Source organism: Habropoda laboriosa, unplaced genomic scaffold (genome assembly GCF_001263275.1).
Source record: "Habropoda laboriosa isolate 0110345459 unplaced genomic scaffold, ASM126327v1 scaffold40, whole genome shotgun sequence".
In the NCBI taxonomy this organism is placed as follows: domain Eukaryota; kingdom Metazoa; phylum Arthropoda; class Insecta; order Hymenoptera; family Apidae; genus Habropoda; species Habropoda laboriosa.
In genome coordinates this window covers 4046073-4073062 of record NW_017100231.1, presented here as the reverse complement: position 1 = coordinate 4073062, position 26990 = coordinate 4046073, and the positions used below count along the sequence as shown (strand labels likewise).

The 26990-nt window shown below is 40.4% G+C and overlaps 1 protein-coding gene across 1 annotated transcript in view; it reads left to right on the top strand.

The window, feature by feature from the left end:
- Nucleotides 1–26374, top strand: part of LOC108571565 (transcription factor SOX-6) — a 159332-nt gene extending 132958 nt beyond the window's left edge. Inside the window, 7 exon segments of the mRNA XM_017933635.1 lie at nucleotides 16903–17187; nucleotides 19393–19614; nucleotides 19617–19647; nucleotides 22551–22775; nucleotides 23877–23924; nucleotides 24075–24227; nucleotides 25884–26374. Of these exon segments, the coding sequence (XP_017789124.1) occupies nucleotides 16903–17187; nucleotides 19393–19614; nucleotides 19617–19647; nucleotides 22551–22775; nucleotides 23877–23924; nucleotides 24075–24227; nucleotides 25884–26374 (1455 nt within the window).
- Nucleotides 26375–26990: the final 616 nt, after the last annotated feature.

Sequence of the window (26990 nt, the reverse complement as noted above, 5' to 3'; positions counted from 1 at the left end):
CTGTCTCGAAACCTAACCTCGCTGCATCTCTTTCTCTACTTGATCCGCTCGAAAAGAAAATGGCGGATGTGGTCCAAACTTCAAAAGTAACGCACGAAAACGAAACAAGCTTTGATACAACGCGATTGAAAGACTAACCATGAAATACTGTGAAAAACAATCCACATCTGGAAATTAAATAACAAACTCCCAGAATCTGTCTCGAAACCTAACCTCGCTGCATCTCTTTCTCTACTTGATCCGCTCGAAAAGAAAATGGCGGGTGTGGTCCAAACTTCAAAAGTAAACAAGCTTCGATACAACGCGATTGAAAGACTAACCATGAAACACTGTGAAAAACAATCCACATCGACAAACCGAATAACAAACTCCCAAGAATCTGTCTCGAAACCTAACCTCACTTTATCCCTTTCTCCGCTCCATCCGCCCCAAAATAAAATGGCGGACATCGTTCTCCAGACACATCAAGATCGTCCCAAAAAGCGAAACTAACTTTTACAAAACGCAGCTAAAAGTATTATTACTGACATTGCAAACCTGCAAATAATGAAAGAACAATCCACGGTAATTCTCAAAATTTGTCTCAAGAGAACCAAAATCCACCCCAAAGTAAGATTAACAAACACAGTTCTCCATGCCTGTCACAATCGATTTCGCAATCCCCCCCAAAAAAGTCGACTCCGGAAAACGAAACAAACTTTCGTGCAACCTGCTAAACGAAAGACGACCGGCGTATATGCAGTAACGTATGAAGCCGGGACCGTTCAGTCGGATAATATTGTAGTTGATACAACGTCGGTGGGTGCAAAGGGAATTATTAATATTACCGCTTTCGAGAAGGCTGACCCCGAAGAAGGTGGCGGTGATCGTGCAATTTGTTTACCCGCCGATGGGGAATATCAAAAGGATTAGAGGCGGCGGAATAGATAATAAACATCGGCCAATAAAGTCGCCCGAAAATATCCCGGTTGCAACGTACATATTCGCCAGGCCGCCTCCTCTGCTCTTCTAAGCTTGTGTCTGCCCACACACACGCACACATCCATCTCTCTCTCTCTCTCTCTTTCTCTCTGTGATCTATGATTATGGATTCCGCGATGTCGATACCAAACGTATTGCTTCTGACGCGTGCTCACGCGTTTCTCGGAACCAGCACATACAGGCGTTTGTAGTCCCACGAGCGCCGTTTGCTCCCTTCCTGTGATTCCAGTTAAACAAATTCTTTCTTGCTGCACGTTGTTCGGTCAAAGGATGCGGCGATCGTGGCTTCAGCCAGGCTGATCTAAATAGAGGATGCTGCGCTGGTATTGAGATTGAGGTTGTCTGTGGATCAGCGAGGTGGATATTGGACAATGAAGAATACGCGGTTTACCGTCGTTCATGAGTGCACGTTTGTTTCTGATTAGAATAGGAATTTACAGAGTGTTTTGGTGTCTACCAAGGAAAGTTAGCGAATTATTTTTTGTTACGGTATCGGCAGTATTGGGACACTTTGTATGCTTTATCTGTGGACGTAGAGTGTTGGTATCTAGAACAATTCGTCGGTTTTAGAGTGTAAATGGAAAAGGTATTTTTGAAGTTTTGTCTTCACTTTGTCTTATCATTTGAGGCCCGCAGATTCAGTTTTAAAAAAGCTGGAAAGCTCTCTTTGGGAGGTTTCAGGAATGCAATTTTTAAAAGGAAACGACGAGACAGTGTTTTGTCGATACAAGTTTGATTCGTATCTAGGAAGTCTTTCAAAATTCGGGGATTATTCTGAATCATGTAGGTACATGATGCACTGGGTGCATCGTTTGACCACTATACATAGGAAGAAACGAAGGTATAATTGCGTCAAGTAACGAAAATAGAAATTGCGAAAGAAGACGATGATCTGCGAAGAATGTCAATATTTCTGTAGAAATTGTTCGCAGATGAGCATGATCTATTTATGCAATCTAGTTTGCCTAATGCAGTCCCGTACAGTGAACTATAGAATGACAAAAATCGCAACGTACAATCGAATCTAGCCAAGAAAAATCTGCGAGAGTTTTGCGTTACTTCGGTACGAAAATGAAAATAAATTGGACACAGTGCCAAAATTTCTCAGCAATCGACAATTTAATTATTACAGTAATTTTGAACAGTAAGCTAAACAAAATCTGCAATAGTTGTACATTATCTCAAAATGAAAATTCGCAATGTATTAGCCCTTTGCACTCTTCGAGGCGACGTTATATTTGCAATTAGAGGCAATTCTAAGGATGATATTTTCCAAGACAGCAAGCCACTCCGTGAATTGTTCGCATGTTTCGAGATCTAAGCAGTGAAATAGTTCGAAATACCCAACTTCTAACAAAAATTACATCAATTTTGGCTACTTCCTTATAGAAAAGAGGGCCTTCGAGTGCAAAGGGTTAAGAATATTGTCGTAAATTTGCACGGTACCAAAATTCCTCGGCAATCTGAAATCTGCAACACTTCTGCATTGCTTCGGTATGAAAATCAGCGGTATGTTAAAAATACTGTCAAAATTCCTAAGCAATCGAGAATTTAATTAACAATTTGAAAAGCCATCAAAGAAAAATCTGCAATACTGCCAGATCACTTCCCCACAAAAATGATATGTCACGAATATTGTCACAAATGTGCAAATCTCACGACAGACATACACTACCGGCCAAATGTTTGGAATCATCCCCCAGTTTTCATCAACACTGAATCTGCTACTAATTTTTAACAGACCCCAAGTTTATCTCAACTCTACATTTATTAATTTGTCTCGATTCGAGTGATAAAAAATTCCAAAAGCTGCTGACTTTTTTCTGCAAATTTTTGTGTAAATTGCAATGCACAGTGATTCCAAACTTTTGGCCGGTAGCGTATTTCATGAAATGTTTCCTCTCGATTGTTCCGCGGCGTGCAACGCGTTATCGTATATCTACCGCGATGTTTCTGAACGGAAGAAAAGGTCAGAAACGGTCGGTGATAGTAGGAAATATAACACCGTACGCTGTAAATTGATTTTAATCGAAGAGAACAAGGAACGATCGTAACTTGGCATTCGGAATTGTCGCGACGGAGCAGTTAGCGTATTTCACGTTCGACGCGTAATAGCGCGCGTTGCTGGCACCAAAGGAGGAACGAACACTCGCGTTATACAGCAGAAATAAAATTTCGATAGTGGGCGGCACGAATAATAGAATGTAATAGAGGGAATTTTTGACGGTGAGTAATTGTTATTGGCACGGAGTGGATATCGAGGAGGATTTTCTGAAGTGTACACACCGGTGTGCGTTTAATGAACGGAGAATGACTGCAGACTTTTGCTGACCGAATTATTTCAACTTTGAAACAGAAAGTAAGCACACGGATGAATAAGACTTTTCGGGGATAATTAGTTCGGGGGAAGTTATTAGTCGTCTCGTTGGCAGTCGAGTGTGTTTTTCCACGCGTTCCAATATTGTGCTTCCAAAATTGTAGACAGTAATTAATCGGTGCAAAATTGGCCAGCTGGAAACAGCATAATTTTGATTTATAGTAGAGTGTCTCAGTATCAGCTTTTTTTAACTTACGAAAGAAAATTTGATTTGTGAACTGTATTCATTTCGTGCAAAATTTGATTCAGGAAGAATACACCTATCCCCCGATTTACACGGTACTTTACACGATTTCACTTTTACACGGTTTCAATATGAGGAGGTCTATAAAGATTTGATCGAAAACCAAACACAATTGTTAATTACGGATTTCGTTACCAAGGCTCGCCGATCTGAAATTCTTTCCAATTCATCTAACATCGAACTTGAATCGCATCAAGTGCTATCGAGTGATGAAAGTGACATCGTACCAACCAGGAATAAAAGATTAATAGTCTACGAAAGTGATAACAGTAATGAAATTTTTGGTTAAATTTTTTAATTTATACTTCTTGTTTCTATATGTCAAATGAATTACATACATATACCTTCATATTTTTATCATTTTATGAATAGACCGTTATTTTTATGTTTTTTTTAAGATATAGTTAGTTTTATTTTACGTTGAAATAAATGACTGAATTATGCACATTTTAGTTTGTTTCCGATTTACACGGTTTTCTGAGGAACCTATCTTCAGTGTAAATCGGGGGATAGGTGTAATGAATTTAATTAAATAACTGACTGAATTATGCGCATTTTCTTTTTTCCCCGATTTACACGGTTTTTCATACAAAAAGCCATGATTTCGATTTACACGGTGTTCTGAAGAACCGATCATCCGTGTAAATCGGGGGACAGGTGTATAATCAATTAGCGCAAAATTTGCCTCGTTTGTCCTGTCATTTTTAGAAGGAAGCAGCATAATTTTGATTTATAATGGAACGTCTCAACGTCGTCTTTCATCTTTTTCAACTTACAAAAGAAAATTCGTTTTATGAGCAGTAATCAATTAGTGGGAAATTTGTCGCGTTTATCCTGACATTTTTGACGAAAAAGCATAACTTTGAAACGTACTAAGAATGAATATTCCTTGGTTCAAAATACAAAAGAAAATTCGTTTTATGAGCAGTAATCAATTAGTGGGAAATTTGTCGCGTTTATCCTGTCATTTTTAACGAAAAAGCATAACTTTGAAACGTACTGAGAATGAATAATTCCTTGGTTCAAAATTTCTCCCCACAAATTAGGAGAAGAAACTTGAAAAAAAAAAACAAAAATACAAACAATGACAGAAAGGGTATATTTCAGTGACTAGCTTTTGCAGCTTAAAAAACGGACAACAGTATACAAATATTAAAAAGTGCGACTAAAAGAAGAATATCTCGATAGCTCTCACGTCGAGCCAACCTCGCAAATCCTATTCGCGAAGCATCATAATGCAACCTGAACTCGTAGGGAGCCAATAGAGGAAGAAATAAAAGCACACAAAAAATGAAGGAAGAAAGAAAAAGAGTAAAGAATCAGCAACGATATTCCTATAATCTGAAGCGTCTCTGCCGGGAATCAATGAGCCGGGACGTCGAAACCGGGGCTTTTCACCCGGTTTCCTCGTTTCGCAAAGAATCGTCAGGGTGGACCGTCCTGGCGAAATAACACCGCGACGAACCCGTGTTCTCCTGTTCCCCGGCGTGGAAAGCTACGAAAATACCGCTTCCGGTTGCCCTAGATTCCGCATTCACAAGTTTCATTGCAGAGAAAGAAAGAGAAGTGTAGCGACGAACAGAAGGGAGAGGGAATACTGTTCAAAGCGGTCCATAATTTATGTATCCCCCAGGCCACCCCTGCGTGTCGTCGAATTCTGGCTTCGCTCTTTTAAAATTCCATTAAGAGTGCAGGCCAACGGCTCCTCTTTGTCGTCTATACCCTCCTCCCTCTTCTTTCTCTCTGTTGCTCGCTCGTTTGTTTCGCGTTGCATATTTCACGAGGGAATCCGTTTTTCCCTACGAGTTTCCTTTTTTCCCTGGCCCCGGCGTTCGTTGCTTCTTCGTTGCTGGTTGTTGGATAACGTTCGATCGATTCTGCAGCAGTTTTTCCGAAACTGCTCAGAGAGAGAGAGAGAGAATGACTGTGAGTGAGCGAGGGAGCGAAAGAGAGGAGGAGAGAAAATGAGTGAGTGAGTGTGAATTCGCGTTGCATATTTCACGAGGGAATCCGTTTTTCCCTACGAGTTTCCTTTTTTCCCTGGCCCCGGCGTTCGTTGCTTCTTCGTTGCTGGTTGTTGGATAACGTTCGATCGATTCTGCAGCAGTTTTTCCGAAACTGCTCAGAGAGAGAGAGAGAGAGAATGACTGTGAGTGAGCGAGGGAGCGAAAGAGAGGAGGAGAGAAAATGAGTGAGTGAGTGTGAAAATAGGAGAGTAACGGAGAGAAAGAGAGAGGGACAGAGGGAAAATGACTCTGAGTGAGTGAGGGAGTGAAAGAGAGGAGGAGAGAAAATGAGTGAGTGACTGAGAAAATAAGAGAGTAAAGGAGAGAAAGAGAGAGGAAGAGAGAGAGAGAGAAAATGAGTGAGTGAGTGAGAAAATAGGAGAGTAAAGGAGAGAAAGAGAGAGGGACAAAGGGAAAATGACTCTGAGTGAGTGAGGGAGTGAAAGAGAGGAGGAGAGAAAATGAGTGAGTGAGTGAGAAAATAAGAGAGTAAAGGAGAGAAAAAGAGAGAGAGAGAGAGAAAATGACTGAGTGAGTGAGGGAGTGAAAGAGAAGAGGAGAGAAAATGAGTGAGTGAGTGAGAAAATAGGAGAGTAAAGGAGAGAAAGAGAGAGGGACAAAGAGAAAATGACTCTGAGTGAGTGAGGGAGTGAAAGAGAGAGAGAGAAAGAGAAAATGACTGTGAGTGAGTGAGGGAGTGAAAGAGAGGAGGAGAGAAAATGAGTGAGTGAGTGAGAAAATAGGAGAGTAAAGGAGAGAAAGAGAGAGGGAGAGAGAAAATGAGTGAGAGTAAGAGAGTGAGTGAGTGAGGGAGTGAAAGAGAGAGAGAGAAAGAGAAAATGACTGTGAGTGAGTGAGGGAGCGAAAGAGAGGAGGAGAGAAAATGAGTGAGTGACTGAGAAAATAGGAGAGTAAAGGAGAGAAAGAGAGAGGGAGAGAGAAAATGAGTGAGAGTAAGAGAGAGAGAGAGAGAGGGAAAGTTAACAAAACACGCAGAGGCTTTGCAAAGTGTGAGAATGAGAGAGAGCGTAAGTGAATGAGTGGGTGAGTGAGAAAATAAGAGAGTAAAGTAAAGAGAGAGAGAAAATTAACAAAACGCACAGAGGTTTTGCAAAGTTTGAGAATGAATGTGAGTGAAAGAGAGAGAGGGAGAGAATTAACAAAATACACACAGGCTTTGCAAAGTTTGAGAATGAATGTCAGAGAGTGAGAGAATTAACAAAACACACAGAGGCTTCGCAAAGTGTGAGAATGAGAGTGAGTGTTGATGAGAGAAAAGTAGAAAGACAGCAGATATTAATGAGAGAGAGAGTGTGTCGATGAGAGAATAATAGAGAGAACTAGAGAGAGAATGTGTGTTGACGAGAGAGAGAGAGAGAGAAGGGAGGGAAGATCGTACCTTCGATCCAACTTTTGGGAACAGGCTTGTATTCAAGCCCACTATGTTGGCTGGCCCGTCGTAATTTTAGACAGTGCCACAGTGACAGTCTTTATAACGCACGTGAAGTATGAACCGCTTCCGGTGGATCTACGTCATCCCTGTGCATGTATGTCCCCCTGCACTCCAGTGGCTCCGATTCTAAATCTAGATTCAAATTTCCGTGGCCTTTAGCCTTCGTCTTTCGTTACCGGCGGACCAGCCGCGACCCGCCATGCTACGCATTCTATACGTCCTCCACTTTCTGCATTTACAAACAAATTCGGAAAATTACTCACTTTCTCCAAACGAAGCTTCTACACTACTGTCGCAATTTTTGTTAAACATCTCAACACATTCGAACTAATTACGGTTGAAGAGATCTAACAGGTCTAAGATTGCTGAGGAAAATTTTGGAAAAACTGGGGGAGAGCCTTGCGTCACGAAGATTAATAATGTAAAATTGAACGATGGTTAGGGTATGGAACGGATAAATATCGCGTAAATGGAGTGTACTAGTACAGAAAAAATAATACTTAAGAGAAAAGGTAGAGTAAATTATAAAAGTATTTAAAAAAGAAAAAGATAATAACGAATGTTGAGAAAAACGAAAATAAATTTGATTCGTTGTCGCTGTCACTACTGTGCCCCAAAACAGTCAACCTTTTCTTCTTAATTGGCCCCAAGTCTCTATCCTCGCCTCTTCAAATATTTGACACTTGTACTTAAATTGTCATTATTAACATATCCGTGTTTGAATAATTTTTCGCGCCGCGTAAATCGAGGGAGAGACCAATGTGATGCGCAAATCTACCCTATCAGTACTTCAAACACTGAAAAACCACTCTAACCTGACCTATTCCCAAGTCCGCTCCACAAACGTCAAACTAACCTAACCACCCCCCAATCCACCGAAATACTGAAAAACCCACCTAATCAACTCCCGCCAGAACAAATCCCGCAACCGATCGTCTAAAACTCTCACGCAAAAACCAACAGCACAGAATCGAAGGAGGACCGAAACGATTCCCTCGAGCTCACCGTTCCCACCGATAAATCTCGATTCGACGAAGAAGAAGCGCGGCGCGGATAACCGGCAGAAGAGCGATTATGGGGGTTAGGTATGTTTCGGTAATTGCGGGGCTAAGTTTAGGCGGTGCAGTTGGCGTCAATGCGCGGATGCATATTCAGAACGGGGCTCCTCATATTCTTATGCTCACTTACTGAACCGCGCCGCGGCGACGAGCCTCGGTTGCTCGTGGATGTGAATGTGAATGGAACTTGCTGGCACCCCGCCTGTTTATATTTAGCCACTGTGGGCGGTATAGCTGTCATGGATACGTATCATCGGCATAACTGAACTTTGCAAATGAATAATGAAGTTCCATTGGCTGTGGCTTAGGAGCGGCAGGGACGATTATAGCGCGCTCCGTTAGAATGGTTCCCGAAATTGCACAGCCGTTTATTGTCCGACGTCGAGCATTGTTCGCGTTTTCCCAACTATCGTCTTCGTCCTTTTCGTCGACGACGACGTTCACTGAACGAGCACGTCCACGAAAATCTGTTAATGAACTCGCTCCTGTCCGCCATTCTTCCGCCGTTCACGTCTGTTCCGCCTTTCGAGACGTTCGAATTTCATTAGGTGGGAGAAGGAAGGTTTGTCGGAGAAGGTTTGTGAACGATAGGTGAGAGAAACGCGCGTGTCCAGTGAATTTGGAAAGTTTGGAAAATTCGTAGGGAAATGTAGGAAAAATTCGATATCTGTTTCCAATCGAAACAGCGACTAAAACTAAAAGGCATTTGACTCGTTATCCGAAGGCGAACCCAACGCACTCCTCAAATTATTCACAAGGTGAACGGGGAAGTGCGTACACAGGGTGGTTCGAAAAGTTCATAGGGAAATGTAGGAAGAACTCAAACTGACGTATCTCTGTTTCTGATTGAGACTCGTTATTCGAAGATCAATCCGACGTACCCCTGAAATTACTCCCAAAGCGAATTATATTTTCCGCGGTGGACATCCACGCTCCACTGCAGAAAACAGTTCGACTTGTATCCACCCCTGTTCATCTTAGGAATTATTTTGAGTAGCGCGTTGGATTCGCCTTCATCTGTCGAGGAAAATATCGTTTCACTTTTATCTCCGTGTCAATTAGAAACGGTTTAAATTTCGCCACCAGCTTCCCGAACGACCCAATATCACAACGGCGGATGACGGGTCAAATGTGACCCAGCGCTAAGATCTTCTTACGAAAAGACATTTTTGTTATTTGAAAAAAATGTCAAGCTCCGTGAGATGTACAGGGTGAGGCTGGAAGTATTGCAGAAGCGAGCAGAATACGTCTCCCTTTATGCAGAAATAAATAAAACGTGTAGAATAAAATTTATTCATTCACAGCTTTTCTTGGTCTTTTTCGTACGCAAGGTAAAAGACAGTTTTGTTACTTTAAAGAGGCGGCAAGCACCGTGAGATGTACAGGCTGAGGCTGAAAGTATTACAGAAGCAAACAGGAAGTTGATTCCTTATGCAAAAATAGAAAATTTGTTCATCCGAAGCTTGCAATACCTAGTCTTCGAGAAAATCAGATTTGAAGATCCATTTGGTACGTTTTCAGGTGAAAAATGAACAATGTTCCGCGTCATCTCAGAATCGATAAAACGAAGAAGTAGAAGATTATTCCGTTATCGAACGTGTCCGTCGACATATCCTTCGATCCAAGCTTCATTGTTCAACAGACACTTGCTCGAACGCGGCGTAGCCCGCGTCTATCAGCCAGATCCGCATATTAAACTTCTTCTGTATGGAAATGCACTCATTAGCGCTAATTATCCTCGCCGTGGCTTTAATTGCCGCGTTGTATGCGCCGCAGAGAAAAAAAAACACACAGAAGAAGAAAAAAAGAGAATAGGAACAACAACTGGTAGATCGCGAGAGAAACCGGCTGGACAATCGGTTTTTTCCACTCGAACAGGCGTACATGCATATGGAACACTTTCGATCGGGTATAATCGAGCAAACAGCGACATTTTGTGTTCTTCTGTTGGAAGAAGAAGACGATGGTTGAACGCAGTGAAGAAGACGCGGTTACAAATATTTTTCCAATGAGAACAAGTTAGTTTTCTTGTGGTTTGTGCAGGGTGGGTTAGGTGAAACGGGTTATTTAATTACTCTTGTGGAATTTAATTTTGATATAGTTTTATTCCGATGGTGGTGAAAGGATTATAATGGTAAAGTGAAATTTTAGGAGGAATTACACTTAAATTTATCGAGAATATGAATATCTTGGGGAAGAAATGGAAAATTATTTTGGAAAAGAAAATTCTCTTCTCGTGATACTGAAACAATGACGACTTTTAAGTGAAATTTCACGAGGAATGACACTCAGATTTATCGAGAGTATGAAATATTTTTGAGAGAAAATGGAAAATTATTATTTTGGAAATGAAGATTCTCTTCTGAAGAGAATTCTTCTCTTTAAAAATTCTCTTCTCGCGATACTGACACAATGACGACTTTTAAGTGAAATTTCACGAGGAATGACACTCAGATTTATCGAGAGTATGAAATATTTTTGAGAGAAAATGGAAAATTATTATTTTGGAAATGAAGATTCTCTTCTGAAGAGAATTCTTCTCTTTCAAAATTCTCTTCTCGTAATACTGACACAATGACGACTTTTAAGTGAAATTTCACGAGGAATGACACTCAGATTTATCGAGAGTATGAAATATTTTTGAGAGAAAATGGAAAATTATTATTTTGGAAATGAAAATTCTCTTCTGAAGAGAATTCTTCTCTTTAAAAATTCTCTTCTCGCGATACTGACACAATGACGACTTTTAAGTGAAATTTCACGAGGATGACATTCAGATTTATCGAGAGAATGAAATATTTTTGAGAGAAAATGGAAAATTATTATTTTGGAAATGAAGATTCTCTTCTCGCGATACTGACACAATGACGACTTTTAAGTGAAATTTCACCAGGAATGACACTCAGATTTATCGAGAGTATGAAATATTTTTGAGAGAAAATGGAAAATTATTATTTTGGAAATGAAGATTCTCTTCTCGTGATACTGAAACAATGACGACTGTTAAGTGAAATTTCACGAGGAATGACACTCAGATTTATCGAGAGTATGAAATATTTTTGAGAGAAAATGGAAAATTATTATTTTGGAAAATAGGTTCTCTTCTAAACTTCTCCTTTGATGAATTTTTCAAACCGAAACAATGGCGATATTGAATTAAAATTTCACAAGAAATACCATCGAAATTGGTGAAAAATATGAAATCTTACTTTCGACAAGTGTATTTTCCAAGATGAACAGTGTTTTCTTTCTTCCTCGACGAAGGAAAAGAGGAAACGAGGTTTGTCAAGACAAGATATGTTCATCAAGTATTTATTACCACGGGAATGCGAATAGCGATATTTCTTGATCGTTCCGCCAGTTTTTCATGGCGTGATATTTTTGGAAGCGCACACCCTTATGAAGTGGCCCGGCTTGGTTCATTCAAGAACCGAGCTTCGAGAAAACTCGCTACTCCTCTTTCAAGCCCTGATAAATTACCGTTATCATTTAACCTGTCCACCATTCTAAAACAATCAAATCCAAAAGTATCCTACTATAACCTACTATTTCTTCATTATCGAACTGAAGCAAATAATCATTTCCATGGCAATTAATGCAATTCCTTATTCCTCCAAAGTACACATCTGTCAACACTCTGCGTTCTTCCTTTTCTCGTGACTCGTCAGGCTTTCCAAAAAAAGAAGAATCGAAAATCACATGGCAACGAAGAAACCCAAAACATCGACTTTTCTTCGTTAAAGAAGAATTCCTCCATATCTGAATCATCAGGCTTTCCCAAAAAAGACAAAGAAATATATCAAATCTCACATGGCAACGAAGAAACCCAAAACATCGAACTTTCTTCGTTAAAGAAGAATTCCTCCATGTTGAATTTCTATTTGAATTCACAATATTTGAATTCCTCCAAATATTTTCACTTTCTAAAAATTCCATAAAAAAGACTTTTCATTTGATAATTACCTACAAAAAAGGCCCAAACTTCACCTATTTTAGAAGCCTCAAGGTGGTCTACCTCTCATGAAAAAATAAGTGAAAGAGTAATTTTAAAAATTGCACAAAACAGCTGAAAGTTACATTTACATCCTCAGAAAAAATGGAAACATTTCATTCAGCAATTACCTCCAAAAAAATTCCCAAATTTCGCTCATTTTTAGTCGCCCCAGGGTGATCTACCCCTCGAGAAAAGAGCAATTTTAAAAATTGCACAAAACGTCCGAAAGTTACGTTTACATTCTCTATAAAAAATTGAAACGTTTCATGCAGTAGTTAGCTCCAAAAAAAAATTCCTAAACTTCGCCTATCTTCGAACACCTCGATATGGCGTACCCCTGAAAAAATAAGAAAAGACAGACAAATCTACCTAGAGAGAGAGAGGGAGAGCACGCGAGTTATTCGAGGAGAAACCTTGTGTGTCCTGTGGCGATCGTAAATCACGGTCGGCGATCTTCCATCGAGCATCGAGGATTAATAATCGTACGTGGGGAAAGACGAGAGGGACAAGTGAAAATGGAGAAGAGAGAAATGTAACGGAAGAGAGAGAGAGAGAGAGAGAAGCGGGGAGGGTCTAATATCGTGCATGTGTGTGACGTTTCAGCTGGTGGCCAGGCTGGATGAATAAACGTCTTCCTTATCGTCTAAAATAGACTTTAAACTTCAAGCATATCTGGACCAAAGCCAGGTCGTAGGAAAGTACAATGATATTAGCCATGTTGAATTGTTACACGAAACCACCGAAACGCACACATCTCGAAACCCCTGTCCCCTTGAATTAATAGCCGGCACCTACTTGTTCTGACTAATGGACACACCGCTGGAAAAGAAATATTCCATTCGGCCCGGTTTCTGCCGGGCCACCTTAACCCTTTTGCCGCGCCGCGAGGGGCGTGTATTTACGTCCTAGTTCTGCGGGAAAAGGGTCACGTTCGCTTTGTGATTCTCGAAAAGAGATTCGACCAACGTGAATGCACCGTGTTCTGTGTGTAGAAGGGGGATTTATTGGCACCGGAGGTACTTTCGTATTATAATATGCTCGTTTTGATAAATAACGTACAGTTGGGACACGTGGAAAATGGGAAATTTGTGTTTATCGAGCGAGTCGAAAGATAGTTACTTTGGTAATTAATTTGAAAGTCGTCGTCTTTTAAGCTGATTTTATCGAGGACGTAGGAAGAATGAATGTTGATGTATAGTTTGTGGATAAAATCAGTGGAAAGGTGATTTTATCTGCTGAGTAAGAAAAGTGAATGTAAATGTATAGTTGGTGAATAAAATCAGTGTAAAGGTGATTTTATCTACTAAGTAAGAAAAATGAATGTAAATGTATAGTTTGTGGATAAAATCAGTGTAGAGGTGGTTTTATTTGACCCTTTTGTTGTTGTATAAGGCACCTGTGTAAATGGGAGGATTTGAGATTTCGGTGAAAAATATTTTCAAAAAACGAAAAACTTTTTTCAGATATTGAGATATTTGATATTTATTCGTGTTTAATATTTTTGAGATATTTAGTGTTTATTCGAGTAGAAGTGTACTCGGTCTTAATCTACATTCGCATAATTTTCTACGCCCTCGTTCATAAACAATCCACTGTGCATTCCAAAATTTCCAATATCAAAAATCTCAAAAAAAATTTCCCAAAAAATTAGAAATTAACTTATGACATAATCTCACGTCAAAATGAATGTATAAGTTTTCGCATGATTCTCTACATTCTCGTTCATAAACGAAACCACTCTGCACTCCAAAATTCCCAATTTCAAAAATCTCAAAAAAAATTTCACAAAAAATTAGAAATTAACCAATGACATAATCTCACGTCAAAATGAATATATCAGTTTCGCATAATTCTCTACATTCTCGTTCATAAACGAAACCACTCTGCACTCCAAAATTCCCAATTTCAAAAATCTCAAAAAAAATTTCACAAAAAATTAGAAATTAACCAATGACATAATCTCACGTCAAAATGAATATATCAGTTTCGCATAATTCTCTACATTCTCGTTCATAAACGAAACCACTGTGCATTCCAAAATTCCCAATTTCAAAAATCTCAAAAAAAATGTCCCCAAAATTAGAAATTAACCAATGACACAATCTCACATCAAAATGAATATATCAGTTTCGCATAATTCTCTACATTCTCGTTCATAAACGAAACCACTGTGCATTCCAAAATTCCCAATTTCAAAAATCTCAAAAAAAATGTCCCAAAAAATTAGAAATTAACCAATAACACAATCTCTCATCAAAATGAATGTATAATTTTCGCATAATCTCTTACACCATTCTTTCCAAACAAAACCACTCTGTTCCCCAAAATTCCCAATTCGAAAAATCTTCAAAAAATTTCTCAAAAATTCGCAAATTAACTCGCGACAAAATCTGGCACAAAACCATCGCAGTTACCGCAACGTCGCTCTTCTCATTACGCAAGCGAGCGATTCACAATTCGTACGTCACCGTGAAAACAATCGAAAACACGGTAGCCGATTACGCATCCGCGCGAGATCGCTCATTAACCGTTTTTCGCGCGCATTCAATGTAAATCGCGATCCGGAAACAATGCGTCGAATCCAATTCTACTTGTCGGAGATTATCAGGGACGCGTATAAATAAAAACAGAAAAAGAATCCACGGAAAAACGATCGGACGTGGGTATGTTACACTCGTTCAGCCTTAATAATGCGCATAATATCGCGGAATCTGTGTGTGTGTGCTCATAGAGAAACGAGTAATACAACCGTTCCGCACTATCTGCGTTGCATAATCATTGTCGGAAGTTTCGCCGGAGGAATAAACCGTAAATATCGCTGGATAACCACGAATGTTACAACAGAACGTTACGATCGTCGAACTTTGCGCAGCTTCTCCACGATACCTCTCTCTCTCTCTCTCGACTGACGTCCATTTTATCTCCCTTATTAACGCTATAATTACACACAAGCGGACAAACGATTAAGGATTCCAGTTGAGGAAGAAAAAAGAAAAAAGGAAAAATTGAAACATTACAGATTCCTTCCTGCTCGCGTTATCACCACGAAATGGTAATTACGTTCGTTTATTCTGTCGCGCGCTTTTTCCCTCGCCGGTTTCATAGCTCAGCTTCCGTTTCACGCGCTCGATAACCGGTAATTAAAGTTAATACCGCCGGGTCTTGGTCGCGCGCCTTTTATTACGATTTCTGGGAAAGCGCGAACGTGGAACTGGTTTATGGAAAAGCAGACTTTCGTCCACCGCGGAAAATTCATTGGAGGGCTCGAGGCCGTTCGAACCGAGCTGTTTGTCTTGCGAAGAGAGAGACTTTTGTTGGTTTTCTGTTGGTTGTGCAGGAAGTCTGATCTAAATGGAGATTAGAGACGGCGGTGTAATCGAATACGTTCGAATGCCACGGATTAGTCGGATGTTTATCGGTATAGTTATTATCTACGTTACCATGGAAATTACGCGGTGATTATTCGAGTTTATCCCGTCGTTGACGAGAGATGAAAACCAGCTCGAATTCCTCCGTGGCTAACGAACTTAACGTTTACGATTTCGTAATTGATTCGAGTTTTGTAGCTTGCTACAGGGTGGAAGTGTATAGGATACACTTCCACGTTTTCAAGAGAAATTAATAGGAGAAAGATTCTTTCTGGGCAAATATTAATTCATTATTTGTCTGCGCAACTATACATCGACCCTCTGTAACGCGATTCTTCTTCGTTTAGGGGGAGAAAAATGATGACTGACCGGAATTGTGGAAGTGTATACGATACACTTCTGCTTTCAAGAGAAATTAATAGGAGAAAGATTTTTTCTAGACAAATATTAATTCATTATTTGTCTGAGCAACTATACCTTAACTCTCTGTAACGCGATTCTTCTTCGTTTATGGGAAGAAAAATGATGGGTGATTGGAATTTCAGATTTTGGTTGGAGAAGTATTAATAATTAATTATTAACAAAATTGACTAGTAACAATGCAATAGTGCAATAATAAAAAAAGGGAGACTTATGAAAAACTGATACCTGATACTTAACTTCCAAGTCACGTGGCTCAAAAATTCAGAAGTTAACTCGTGACAATCTCGCATCAAACGAGTGTACAATTTATAATTTTCGCATAATTTGCATTCAAAAAATTGCCACACAAAAATCTCCAAAAAATTTGCCAAAAATTCAGAGAGAGCCCAAAAAATTATTCAAGTTGAAGAAATTTTGTGAATCACCCTGTATAGTCTCCGAATATTTCCAAGAGTAACTGTACATTTTACCACAATAACACTCGAACATCGAGTCCCATTGTACAGTCTCACCCTATACATTCTTACAAACTTCATCTCACCGTCTAACCTTCTTCCACTCATCCAACAAAACCACAGCAATCACTTCCATTCCCTGACAACAGCCTGAAACTAAATAAAAGAACTAAAGCTTGCTTATTCTCTCTCTCTCTCGACATTAAACCAGCCACGCATCTAACAATTTTTCCGTATTAAGTTCGCCGTGGTTGTCGTCGCGTTCCAATTGAAAAGCAGAAAATGAATGCGCGGCGCGGCGGCCATGACGGTTCTGGTTCTGGTTCTCCACAGAGAAAGAGAGGGAGAAAAAGAGAAAGAAGAAAATTTCATTCTCTCTCTATATACACATATATATGTACGTGTGTGTGTGTGTGACTGTATACGTTTCTTCTCCTTTTTCATTTTTCCTTCTTCTTCTTTTTTTTCCTTTCTCCTCTCTCATTTTTACCCGCGACAACGGGGTTCATCATCCCTCTAATTGCTCGTCCAATGGCTTTGCAGTCGTATCCTGCGCACATGACCGTCGACTCGCAGAAGCAAATCGAGATACAGCGGCTGCAAACGGAGCACTTGAAGCGGCAGCAAGAGCACATCATGCAGCACAACATCCAGGAGCTACAGGCTCAGATGACAAAGAGCCAGCTGAGCATGTCGGGGCCGCAATCCTTGATGTTCCTACCGTTTCTCGAACAGCTCAGAGGGTTGCCAGTGCAATCGCCTATGCCTCCACCTCCGGCCACGTCGACGTCAACCACCACCAACAAACATATCAACTCGATCGCTAACGTACGTACAAACCGAAACGCCAATTTCACCCCTTCAGGGCCGAATTAGCCGTAGTTTAGACGTTACAGACGTGTTGGATTCGACGTTATTATGCACTATGCGAGTAACGCGACGCAGGTTTGGAAGTTTAGAAGGGAACGTGTCGGCGGAAACGGTATGAAAAATTCAGGCCGCGTAGCTTCTACGACGCGCCACATAGGCGGCGCCACCGACAAGGAGACGGATTTCATGGAAAAACAAGTGGAAAGTGTATTTGGAGACAGACGCGAGGTTCAAAGTGACGATTAAGAGGAGACGAATGGTCTGGTTTTAGTAGAGTTAGGTTTGGGTAGGTTTTTTTTCTTTTTGGAAATGCTGCGAGATGGTGGAAGGAAATTTTAAATATGTGGCTTTTGGATCTTTTTGGGAGTATTTGTGGCATGGAATTTTTTAATATTGTTTGGGGATTGGAGATGTGGTTTTTTGAAGAATACTGCGTTTTTGAAGAATACCAAATTTTATCTACACGTTTTTTGAACCCTTTTATATTGATTAGAAATTTTAAATATTTCTTGGGACCAAAGATATGATTTTTGAAATTTCACATTTCAATAAAAATTGACGAACCAAAGAAGATATTCTACATGTGATTAAAATTTGAGTTGAATATCCCTTACGATTTTTGAAAAGTTGAAAAATATGAAAATACATTTGAAAAAAAGAATACTATACAGCCACGTGCGAGAAATATGAAGAATTTTCTGTTCATTTGTTTTTAATCAATTTTAGATAATTTTAAAGAGTACATTAATTTTTAAAAATAACACTTCTTCTCGAAATCTCATTTCTTCCCACCAAAATACTTTTCTAACAACTTCGTCCTATTTGATCTTCTATTTTTTTTTTTAAGCTAATTTACGAGTAAAAATATGATAATTTTGGCAAAGACATCGGTGATCTATCAAAATGTGGCGAACAAAGTTGCTCGAGCGTTCAAAGAGATAGAACAGCAAATTGCATTGGCAACAGTTAGAATAGGTTTGATTCGATGATATTTTAAGCATCAGTTCTTTGAACCATGTTAATTTATAGAATTAGGTCTTGGGGAGGATAATGGTACACGTATTCCCCGAGGGAAAAAAACAATTCTTCTCCATTTTCGACTTGCTTTTTTCTCTCTTTCATCGAACGTGCAATCGCGATGTTTACATTCGTGGTTTATTGCGAAATCTCTTGTAGAGTTAATAAAGTTAGTGTTGCAACGTTGTAGATGAAAGATAAGCGCGTATAATACAGCGGGTAAGTCGCGTAACCTGTTACCAGTTGGTGTCTCAATAATAAGTAAAGATAGAGTAGAAATTCGTAATGGTTCATTGGCAGGAAAGAATGCACCATTCATAATGTCATTTTTCCCTTTCTTACACGTGCTAGTAGCTTGTTCAGATTGACGTCTACCTTGACTTTACGAGCAAGCTGCCTTTTTGTGCCAGAGTATCCTCAGGTTCCAGACAAATTATAGTAATTCTTCGCGATAATCTCGTTATTTATACGAAACAAACAAATTACGACTTATTTTTTTGCTTTGAGAAAACAAAGAGAATGTTAAATCTCGATCGATGAAATCTCACTTTGCAACATCTGGCAGAAACATTATAAACGTCGTATTACAAGTTTAAGAAAATATTTTCGTATTTTAAAGAAAAGAGGTATTTTTCTTACAGACACAAATTTTTGGAAAATTTAAAAATACAAAATTAATTTCACTTCGTAAATGTTTCCCAATGTTTACCTGTGTTTCTGTGATACGTATAGTCGGAGGAAGAAATATTGTGAGGTCATAGATTAAAGCATTAAGTAGTAGTGACGCTCACGTTTTTTTTTTCAACGTGCTGTACCAAAAATTGTCAATTTTATTTTCTTTTTAATTATTACCTAGGCGTATAGAAATAAGTTTCTCATTTATTTCTAATGCAGCGACTTACATTTTCACCGTACAATAGAAAGCACAGGCGCAATACGAAGAGTGAAAGAAAATAATTAAACAAAATTGCACTTTTTGGAGGATTAATTGTACACGCGTAGGACACAAGCAGGAGCGTTAAAGGGTTACATTAAGGCTAACTCCCTAAGTACAGTTTCGAGTCCCCTTATTTTCTCAAATTGTTGATATGCTAGAGCGTATAAATTTCTACGGTGAAATAAATGAAATGATAATGATTTTCACAGATGATCAGCAGCCATCGAGAAGGTCCAAGCTGGGCGACGGCGCACCTGGCGCAAATGACAACGCAGATGGAGAAAGAAGCGTCACCGACGCCAATTTCATCGGCGGTGGCGCCGACGGCACCACCTCTGCAAGATCTGGACGCGCCCCTGAACCTCACCAAGCCGAAGTCCTCGTCGTCGGGGGCCACGGCGTCATCCTCATCGCCCGGAAGCGACTCTCACTCGCGCCGCACCTCAGCACCCTCTCCTCACCGAGTAAGTGGAATTCCTATGGTGTACTTTTTTTTTCGATGGGTGAATTTGGGAAATGGGAGATCAGAATTTGAGTGGAACTTGATTTTTGAGAAATTCTTCACCTTTTTTTGAGAGGGCGATTCTGGAGAATAGGGAATCAAGATTTGATCGGAAACTGATTTTTGGAAAATGGAAAATCAAGATTTGGTTGAAATTTAGTTTTTGGGGAACTCTTCGCCTCTTTTTGAGTGGGTGAAATTAGAAAATGGGAGTCCAAGATTTGGTTGAAATTTAATTTTTGGAGAACTCCTTATCTGTTTTGAGAGGCTGATTTTGGGAGATAGGAGGTCAGGATTTGATTGAAATTTGAGTTCTGGAGAACTTCTTACCATTTTTTTGGAGGCTGATTTGGAAATGCAGGAGTTTAAGATTTAATCGACACTTGTTATTTGGGAACTCCTCTTGTTCTTTTGGGAGGGTGATTTTGGAAAAGGGGAGTTCAGGATTTGATTGAAATTTGATTTTTAGGGAACACCTTACGTTTCTTTTTTTGGGAGGGTGATTTTGGAAAATAGGTAGTGAAGATTTGATCGGAACTTCATTTTCAGGAAACCGACCGAGTGAGAGTAGAATTTTTATGGTATATTTCTTCGAAGTTTGTAGAAGAAAATATTGAACAAAATTTTTGAAAAGAACAAAAAAAGAAATATTGAGTAGATAACATGTGTCACAAGTGTTCGACTGAAATGAAGTTCGAATATCGTTAGAATTTCTTAAGATACCCCTTCAACACATTTTCCACTACAACAAAAAATCAAAGAAGACGAGAAATGCAACAGCAACCAATCCCACTATCAAAATCTCTCAAAGAATGCTGTCTTTATCGTCGTTACACAAGTGACTACTACACTATCTCCCAACACAACCAACCAGGAAGAAAAAGAAACAAGAACCAACCTCAAATCAATCCAGTATCTATCTATACACAAAAAACCTCCTCTCATCCACAAAACATACGACATGTATTGGAAAACTAGTTTGTAATTCAATTATCCCTTACAAGCGCGCCGATTTAATTACGATACAAATCATCCGTTATCACGGGCCATTTGCAGAATTACGTTTATCTGAAATCGGAACGGAGGAGCACGAAATAATTACATCCCAGCTTAGAGACACACCGGTCGTTTTAATCGGTCTGTTTTCGATAGCGCGCTGCTCTAACGAGGTGGACGGTGAAGTCGCGATAAATTCCATCATTAAAAGTACACACGCGCTCTCCCTGATAGAAATTCCGTTTCGCTGCATCGATACTATGGAAAATATCGATGTTCGATCCCCCTCCTCGTTCGGTAAACGCAATTCGCTCGATCGTTTAAAACGCGACAACCTGTGCGAACCTTTTTCGGTGAAATCGACGCGATCGAGAGGAGAGAAAGAGGGAGAGACATGCGAGCAACAAGGCCACATGGACCAGCAGATGGGACAAAAAAACAAAAAATCCGATCAATACCCCATAGAATAAGCTTCGTTCTCTCTCTTTCTCTCTGGACTCGATCAGAAACTGCCTGCATTGGTTAATTATCCTTGGAGTATGCGCGCACGCGTTTACCTGATTGTTCGCGATCGGGTTTTCTTTTTCCGTTCTCTGTTCTCCTCGCCTTCTCTCCTCTCGACAGAGGAGAAGGAAACCTGTTCCAAGAGTCGCGGCAGGTTTTTTGCATTCGGTTAAAGCACAATCAACGACGCGTAACGCGATTCTAAGATAAGAGGTGCACCGCGTATCCTCCGGGGGGAGAGAGAAAGAGGTGGAGGTTGAGAAGAAACGTATAGACTTGGCGGATTCCTCGAGCTGTCACTGTAATATTGGGTTGCTGCCGTTCGAGTTTCTCTGTTCTTTCGATACGGGAGAGGGAAGGTAATAATTTCGCGGTTTCCCCTATCGGGAGGAGTGTGTTGATACGGGGATATTGCTGGCGGAAAAGCGGGAAGAAATTGGGGCGTATTTTTGTGAGAGACCGCTCGTTAAGCTGACGTGGGAATTATTTTGATTGGTAATTACGAGGGATTGATCACTGTGTCCAGGAGAAATAATGCAGAGAGGATGTACAGTTGTGCACAGGGTGGGCTATGTGAAAGGGGTCATCTGATTGTCCTCTTTAGGTCGGGTGGGACGTGAAGATTTTTATTAAGATTAAGACTGTATTAAGATTTATGTAATCTATTGTATATATTAAGATTTCTTTAAGTAATTCAAAGGGTGAATATGGTGGATAAAATAGGTCTCCTATAGTCGCCTTGAATATGTATTATTCCAAGGTCAATGACCCTTTTATTTTACTTTGATTTTTGTACTGTGATAACTATGATTTTGACCACGATTGACTGTGAGTTTTGCACTGTGATGATTGTGACTTTGACCACGATTGACTACTATCCTTGCACTCGCCTATAACTATGATTCTGACCACGATTGACTGTGAGTTTTGCACTGTGATGACTATGGTTTTGGCCACGATTGACTATGATTTTTTTACTGTGACAACTACGATTTTGACCATGATTCACTATGATTACTCGCGTATTCGAAAATGTTTAGGTAGTGCACAGGGTGTATTAATTTACAATGAACATCTGAATTATTTCTGTAACTATTGAAAACAAGAGAACACGACTAAAGGAGTTGATAATAAAAAGTAATCTCCCTAAGATCACCTCGATGATGGTTCCAAGGTCACCGAAATTTTCTTGCACATCACTCTCCTGTTCTTTCATTATTTTTGCACAGTCCAAAGTCATTTCAGGACAAAAAAAAAATTTCAACTTAAGCGAGACACCCTGTATATTTGTTTCATCTGTGAAATCATACGTTGAAGATTTTTTTATCAATCGTTGCTTACGTTATTTTCGAATTGTCGACGCAGTGGGCAAGGTAATGGCCAAAGACGAAGCAGCTGAACCTGGAGGCGCCGTGGCAGCCGCCGCGGTCGCCGCCGTGGAGAAGCACTTCGCGATGCACGGCATTTACGCGATACCACCGAGTGCCGGTGCGATGCCACCGTCGCCACAGACTCAACGACCGATCAAGCACTCCGGTTCCCGGGAAGAGGCTGCGCAGGAGGAACAGGACTATCTGTCGACACCTCACAGTAAATGCTTTTCTATTTTTTTCCTTTTTTATGTATAGTCTGAGGAAGAAATACGGCGAGATCGTGTAAGTTAACCTCTTCAAGGACGATTTTTTTAACCCTGCTGCGTTCTTCGTTTTGACTGTATACTCGAGGCTTTTGGGTGAAAAGGGACATAAGACCTTATGTGTAATAATTTTTGTTTCGAACGCGACATACGAACCTAGACGATAAACGTTTAAAATAATGTTAAGTAACGTAAACTTGATAACAGCAAAAATGACTAAAAATATAAAAAGGCGGTGGGTCAAAAAAGACCCGAAGGCCGCTCTAGGGTTAAAGTTGGAAAAAATGGTGCAATTTTTTGTTCATTTTACATTGAGAACAATTCGACTATTTTGCTTATCAAGAGAAACTATATTCAGTTTCTGTTTTATCACTAAGATTGGAATTTAAGGAAACAAATTGACTGTTTTCTCAGAAATATTGGAATTTTCCGAAGAAAATTAATCGTTTCAACACAAATATTGGAATTTTCAAAAAAACAAATTATCGTACACATGTGCGAAAGTGTTCTTGAAGAGGTTAAAGCGATAGTAAACACTAATTCTCGGATTACGTGTACTTTCACACGTGACCGACTTTACGACCTCGATACATCGCTTCCACCGACTATACACTCTTCCCTCGTAATTCATGTGTATCACGTGTAGCACAATTAACACGTTTACTGTCCACCTAGACGCATACGACTCAGAACAGTTTGAACTTGTCCTCGTACAGATACAATCTTTTAATACAGAAACAAGCGTACGATTTAATTAAATTAACCCTTTCGTTCTCTTACGAATCAAAATGTTATCTCGTCGTTGGAACAGTCGATAAAAATTCAACTAAATCATACGTAAATACGAAGAATGTACTCAACTTCGTACTCACACATTTTGGACACTGAACGTGTTGACCCTGTGTTAACCATACCTTTATTCTCTTACGAACCAAAATTTTGCATAACCGACAAAAATCGAATTAAATCGTAAACGAAAAATTTCTTCGACGATTTCTCGTAATCCACCGACGCGTACCAGCATTGTAACAAACGACGATATTCTGAAATTACAGTGTGGCGGGAGCCGGGTTACAAGGTACCGGAAGACATAACGGAAAAAGGTAAGCAGTCTTTTCGACGAGCCACGAGGCTGACGTTACGCTTTTGTTTCGAGAGCGCCAGGTGATGCTCACGAAATCAGATTCGCTTCTCACGGGAAGGGAGCCGAAGTGGCGGCGCGTTGACATCTAACACGTCTTCTCTCTGTTCAGCTAAAATGGTGAGACAGCAGAAGAGGGAGGGTGAGAACAAGCCACATATCAAGCGGCCTATGAACGCGTTCATGGTGTGGGCCAAGGACGAGCGTAGGAAAATTTTGAAAGCCTGCCCGGACATGCACAACTCGAACATATCGAAAATACTCGGTAAGAATTCCAATTCAAAATTATCATACTTCTTAACCCCCTTAACCCTTTCGATGCGACTGATTTTAAACACGTTCAGATCCTCGCTTACGACCGTATCGTTCGATTTTACTCAAATGTTTGTCGTCGTTAATACTGAATTTTGTTCATTTTTTAATACTCTCAGCTCTTAACCCCTTCGAACCCCAAGCATTTTTGGATCGACCGACTGTAGCACACCTTTGCAGTGGAATTCTTGAAAACCGAAAGTTTCGCTTTGAAAAGGGAAAAATGTGAATTTCACGTTTTATCTCTATTAAAATGTGAATTTCAGATTTTACGTCTAAAAAGACTCCCAATTTTGGGTCGCGTTTCAAATTAAGTATGTCGAGTGCAAAGGGTTAAATATACGTGTTTTTTTTTTCATAAAATATTGTAGAACAATGTGGTCATTAGTGGATCACATCGTCCTGAACGCGTTAAACACCCGGTAGATAGTCGACCACGACTGGAAAATTTTTTATTTTGATCGTATATTTTTGATGTAAAATTTTTTTATTTTGGTCGCATCGTTTCGAAATTTGTTGTATAAAATTAAGACGAACGTGCGCAAAGGATGAAATTAAGGTGGAAATATTCCACCTACAGGCGCCAACAGTAGCGAAAGGGTTAAAAGTTTGAACTTTCTGCACGCTAGTTGGCTGCACTCCCGACTAACTAATGTATAAACGCGAGACTTTAAATATGAAAATTATATTTAAATTGGGAGAGATCGGGTCTTCATGGTTTAAATACCTCTACCGACGTGTTAGGGAATGTTTTACCATTTAAAAGGTGTTTAAGAGTCAGCAGATAACATTTACTTTATGGCAGACGGTTTACAGTTTCAGTGAAATTTGTATTGCAAATAATTTCAAACAGTATTCTGAAACTGTTTCTACCTTAGACGTAGAGTAACTCCTCTGATAAATGTCTACAATCTGAAATTAATATTTCATGATGCACTTACGATGTAGTTAACCTAACCCCGAAACGTTAGAAAACGCTATTAAGAATCTTCGTAAAAAAATCTACGATAGAATATGTCTTACTTCAAACTTACTCAAACGACATAAAAGAATTGAATAACTGCTAATGAGAATTCGAATTATTCTCTGTTCTGCGTTCCAACGTTTGGTCAACAGTGCAGCTGACTTCAGAGTGCCTTTTGGAACTCAATGAGGTTAGCTGCAACGTTGGAACACGAAACAATTGAATCCTAGTTCCTCTTATCCTACTTTATCGACAAAATCGCTGTACCGACGCACGAAACATGCGTACTTCACCACTCAACTGATGAACCTCGATAGTTTCACGAAATGGGACTGAAAAAGCTTGCAACTATCGAGGTAACCAATCAACTGTATGAAATCCCCCACTTCTACTATGTCTTACCGATGTCGGTAAGATTAAAATCCTCGCTTCTCTTACTATCGCGTATCACGTGTTTTCCGTAACTAGGCAACTATATCCACCGCGTCTTGACGAAATGCAACTGACGAGATTCGCATGCAAGTATCAAGAGAACAACTACCAAGATTCTACTCTGTAGATATATAGCGACTGTACCATTATCGAATTCGTTACGCAATAGAGTCCATCCGAATCCAATACAAACCCTCGTTTCTCTTTTCACAGGTGCTCGATGGAAAGGGATGTCGAACTCTGAGAAGCAACCGTACTACGAGGAACAATCCCGCCTGTCGAAGCTGCACATGGAGAAACACCCAGACTACAGGTATCGGCCGCGACCGAAGCGCACCTGCATCGTGGACGGCAAAAAGATGCGTATTTCCGAGTACAAGTCGCTGATGCGGCAACGACGGCAGGAAATGAGGCAGCTCTGGTGTCGTGACAGCGGCCCGGAGATGAGTTTCCTGTCGCCCGTCGGATCGGATCTAAGCGGGCAACACCATCCTGGCACGGGGGCCGGTCCGTCAGCGAGGCCTTCGGTGTCTCCGCCGGCCACCATGTTGAACGGTGGCGCTGCTGGTCCCAGTTCCGATCATCCGTCGTTCTACTACCCGCAAGACAGCCTGTCACCCACGGACATGATGAACTTCTCACCGGAGAATTCAGGCTCGATCGGTGGCTACGACGCCAGTCCACGGCATCACGACGAGGATTGAACCACAGCTCCGGGTCAGCCGCCATGGCCGCCCGGAGCATCATCTTCAGCAGCGTCAACGTCGAGACTCGGCCACGAGTTGTTTTGGTAAAACGTTCCCTGGTGAAGTTACGTGAATCCACGTATCTTATTACGTACCGAGAATGTGTACGGATAGTCGCGTCGGTAGTTTTTTGGGGAAGAACGTTTTTCCTTCTTTTTTTTCCTTCGAGTGGAAGAGAGTGACTGAGCGTTTTTTTCTCGAAGCCTCGCTCCAGAGAGGTTGTGATATAATAAACGAAAAGATTCAATTTCTGTGCCATCGTACCCGCGTATTCGAGCGGTGAGTCCATTGCTTCCTTGGCTCCGCCGTCGTCGTGTCTACGTGCGGGTTCTCGTGCACACGGGAAAAAGGAGAAAATATCGTTGTGCGAGATAGGTTATATACACGCCTGATATACGAAGTTGTTCGCGGGACAGTGTCATGGATACCGTACGGCCACACGTGACCGTTACAGCAGGCCAGCCAACCCTCGGCTTCAAGAGGCTATCCGCCTGTAACGACAAAAACAGGATGATTGCACGGGACACCATGATGAACATGAGCTCTGGATGATTTCCTGCTTGGTTATACTGTT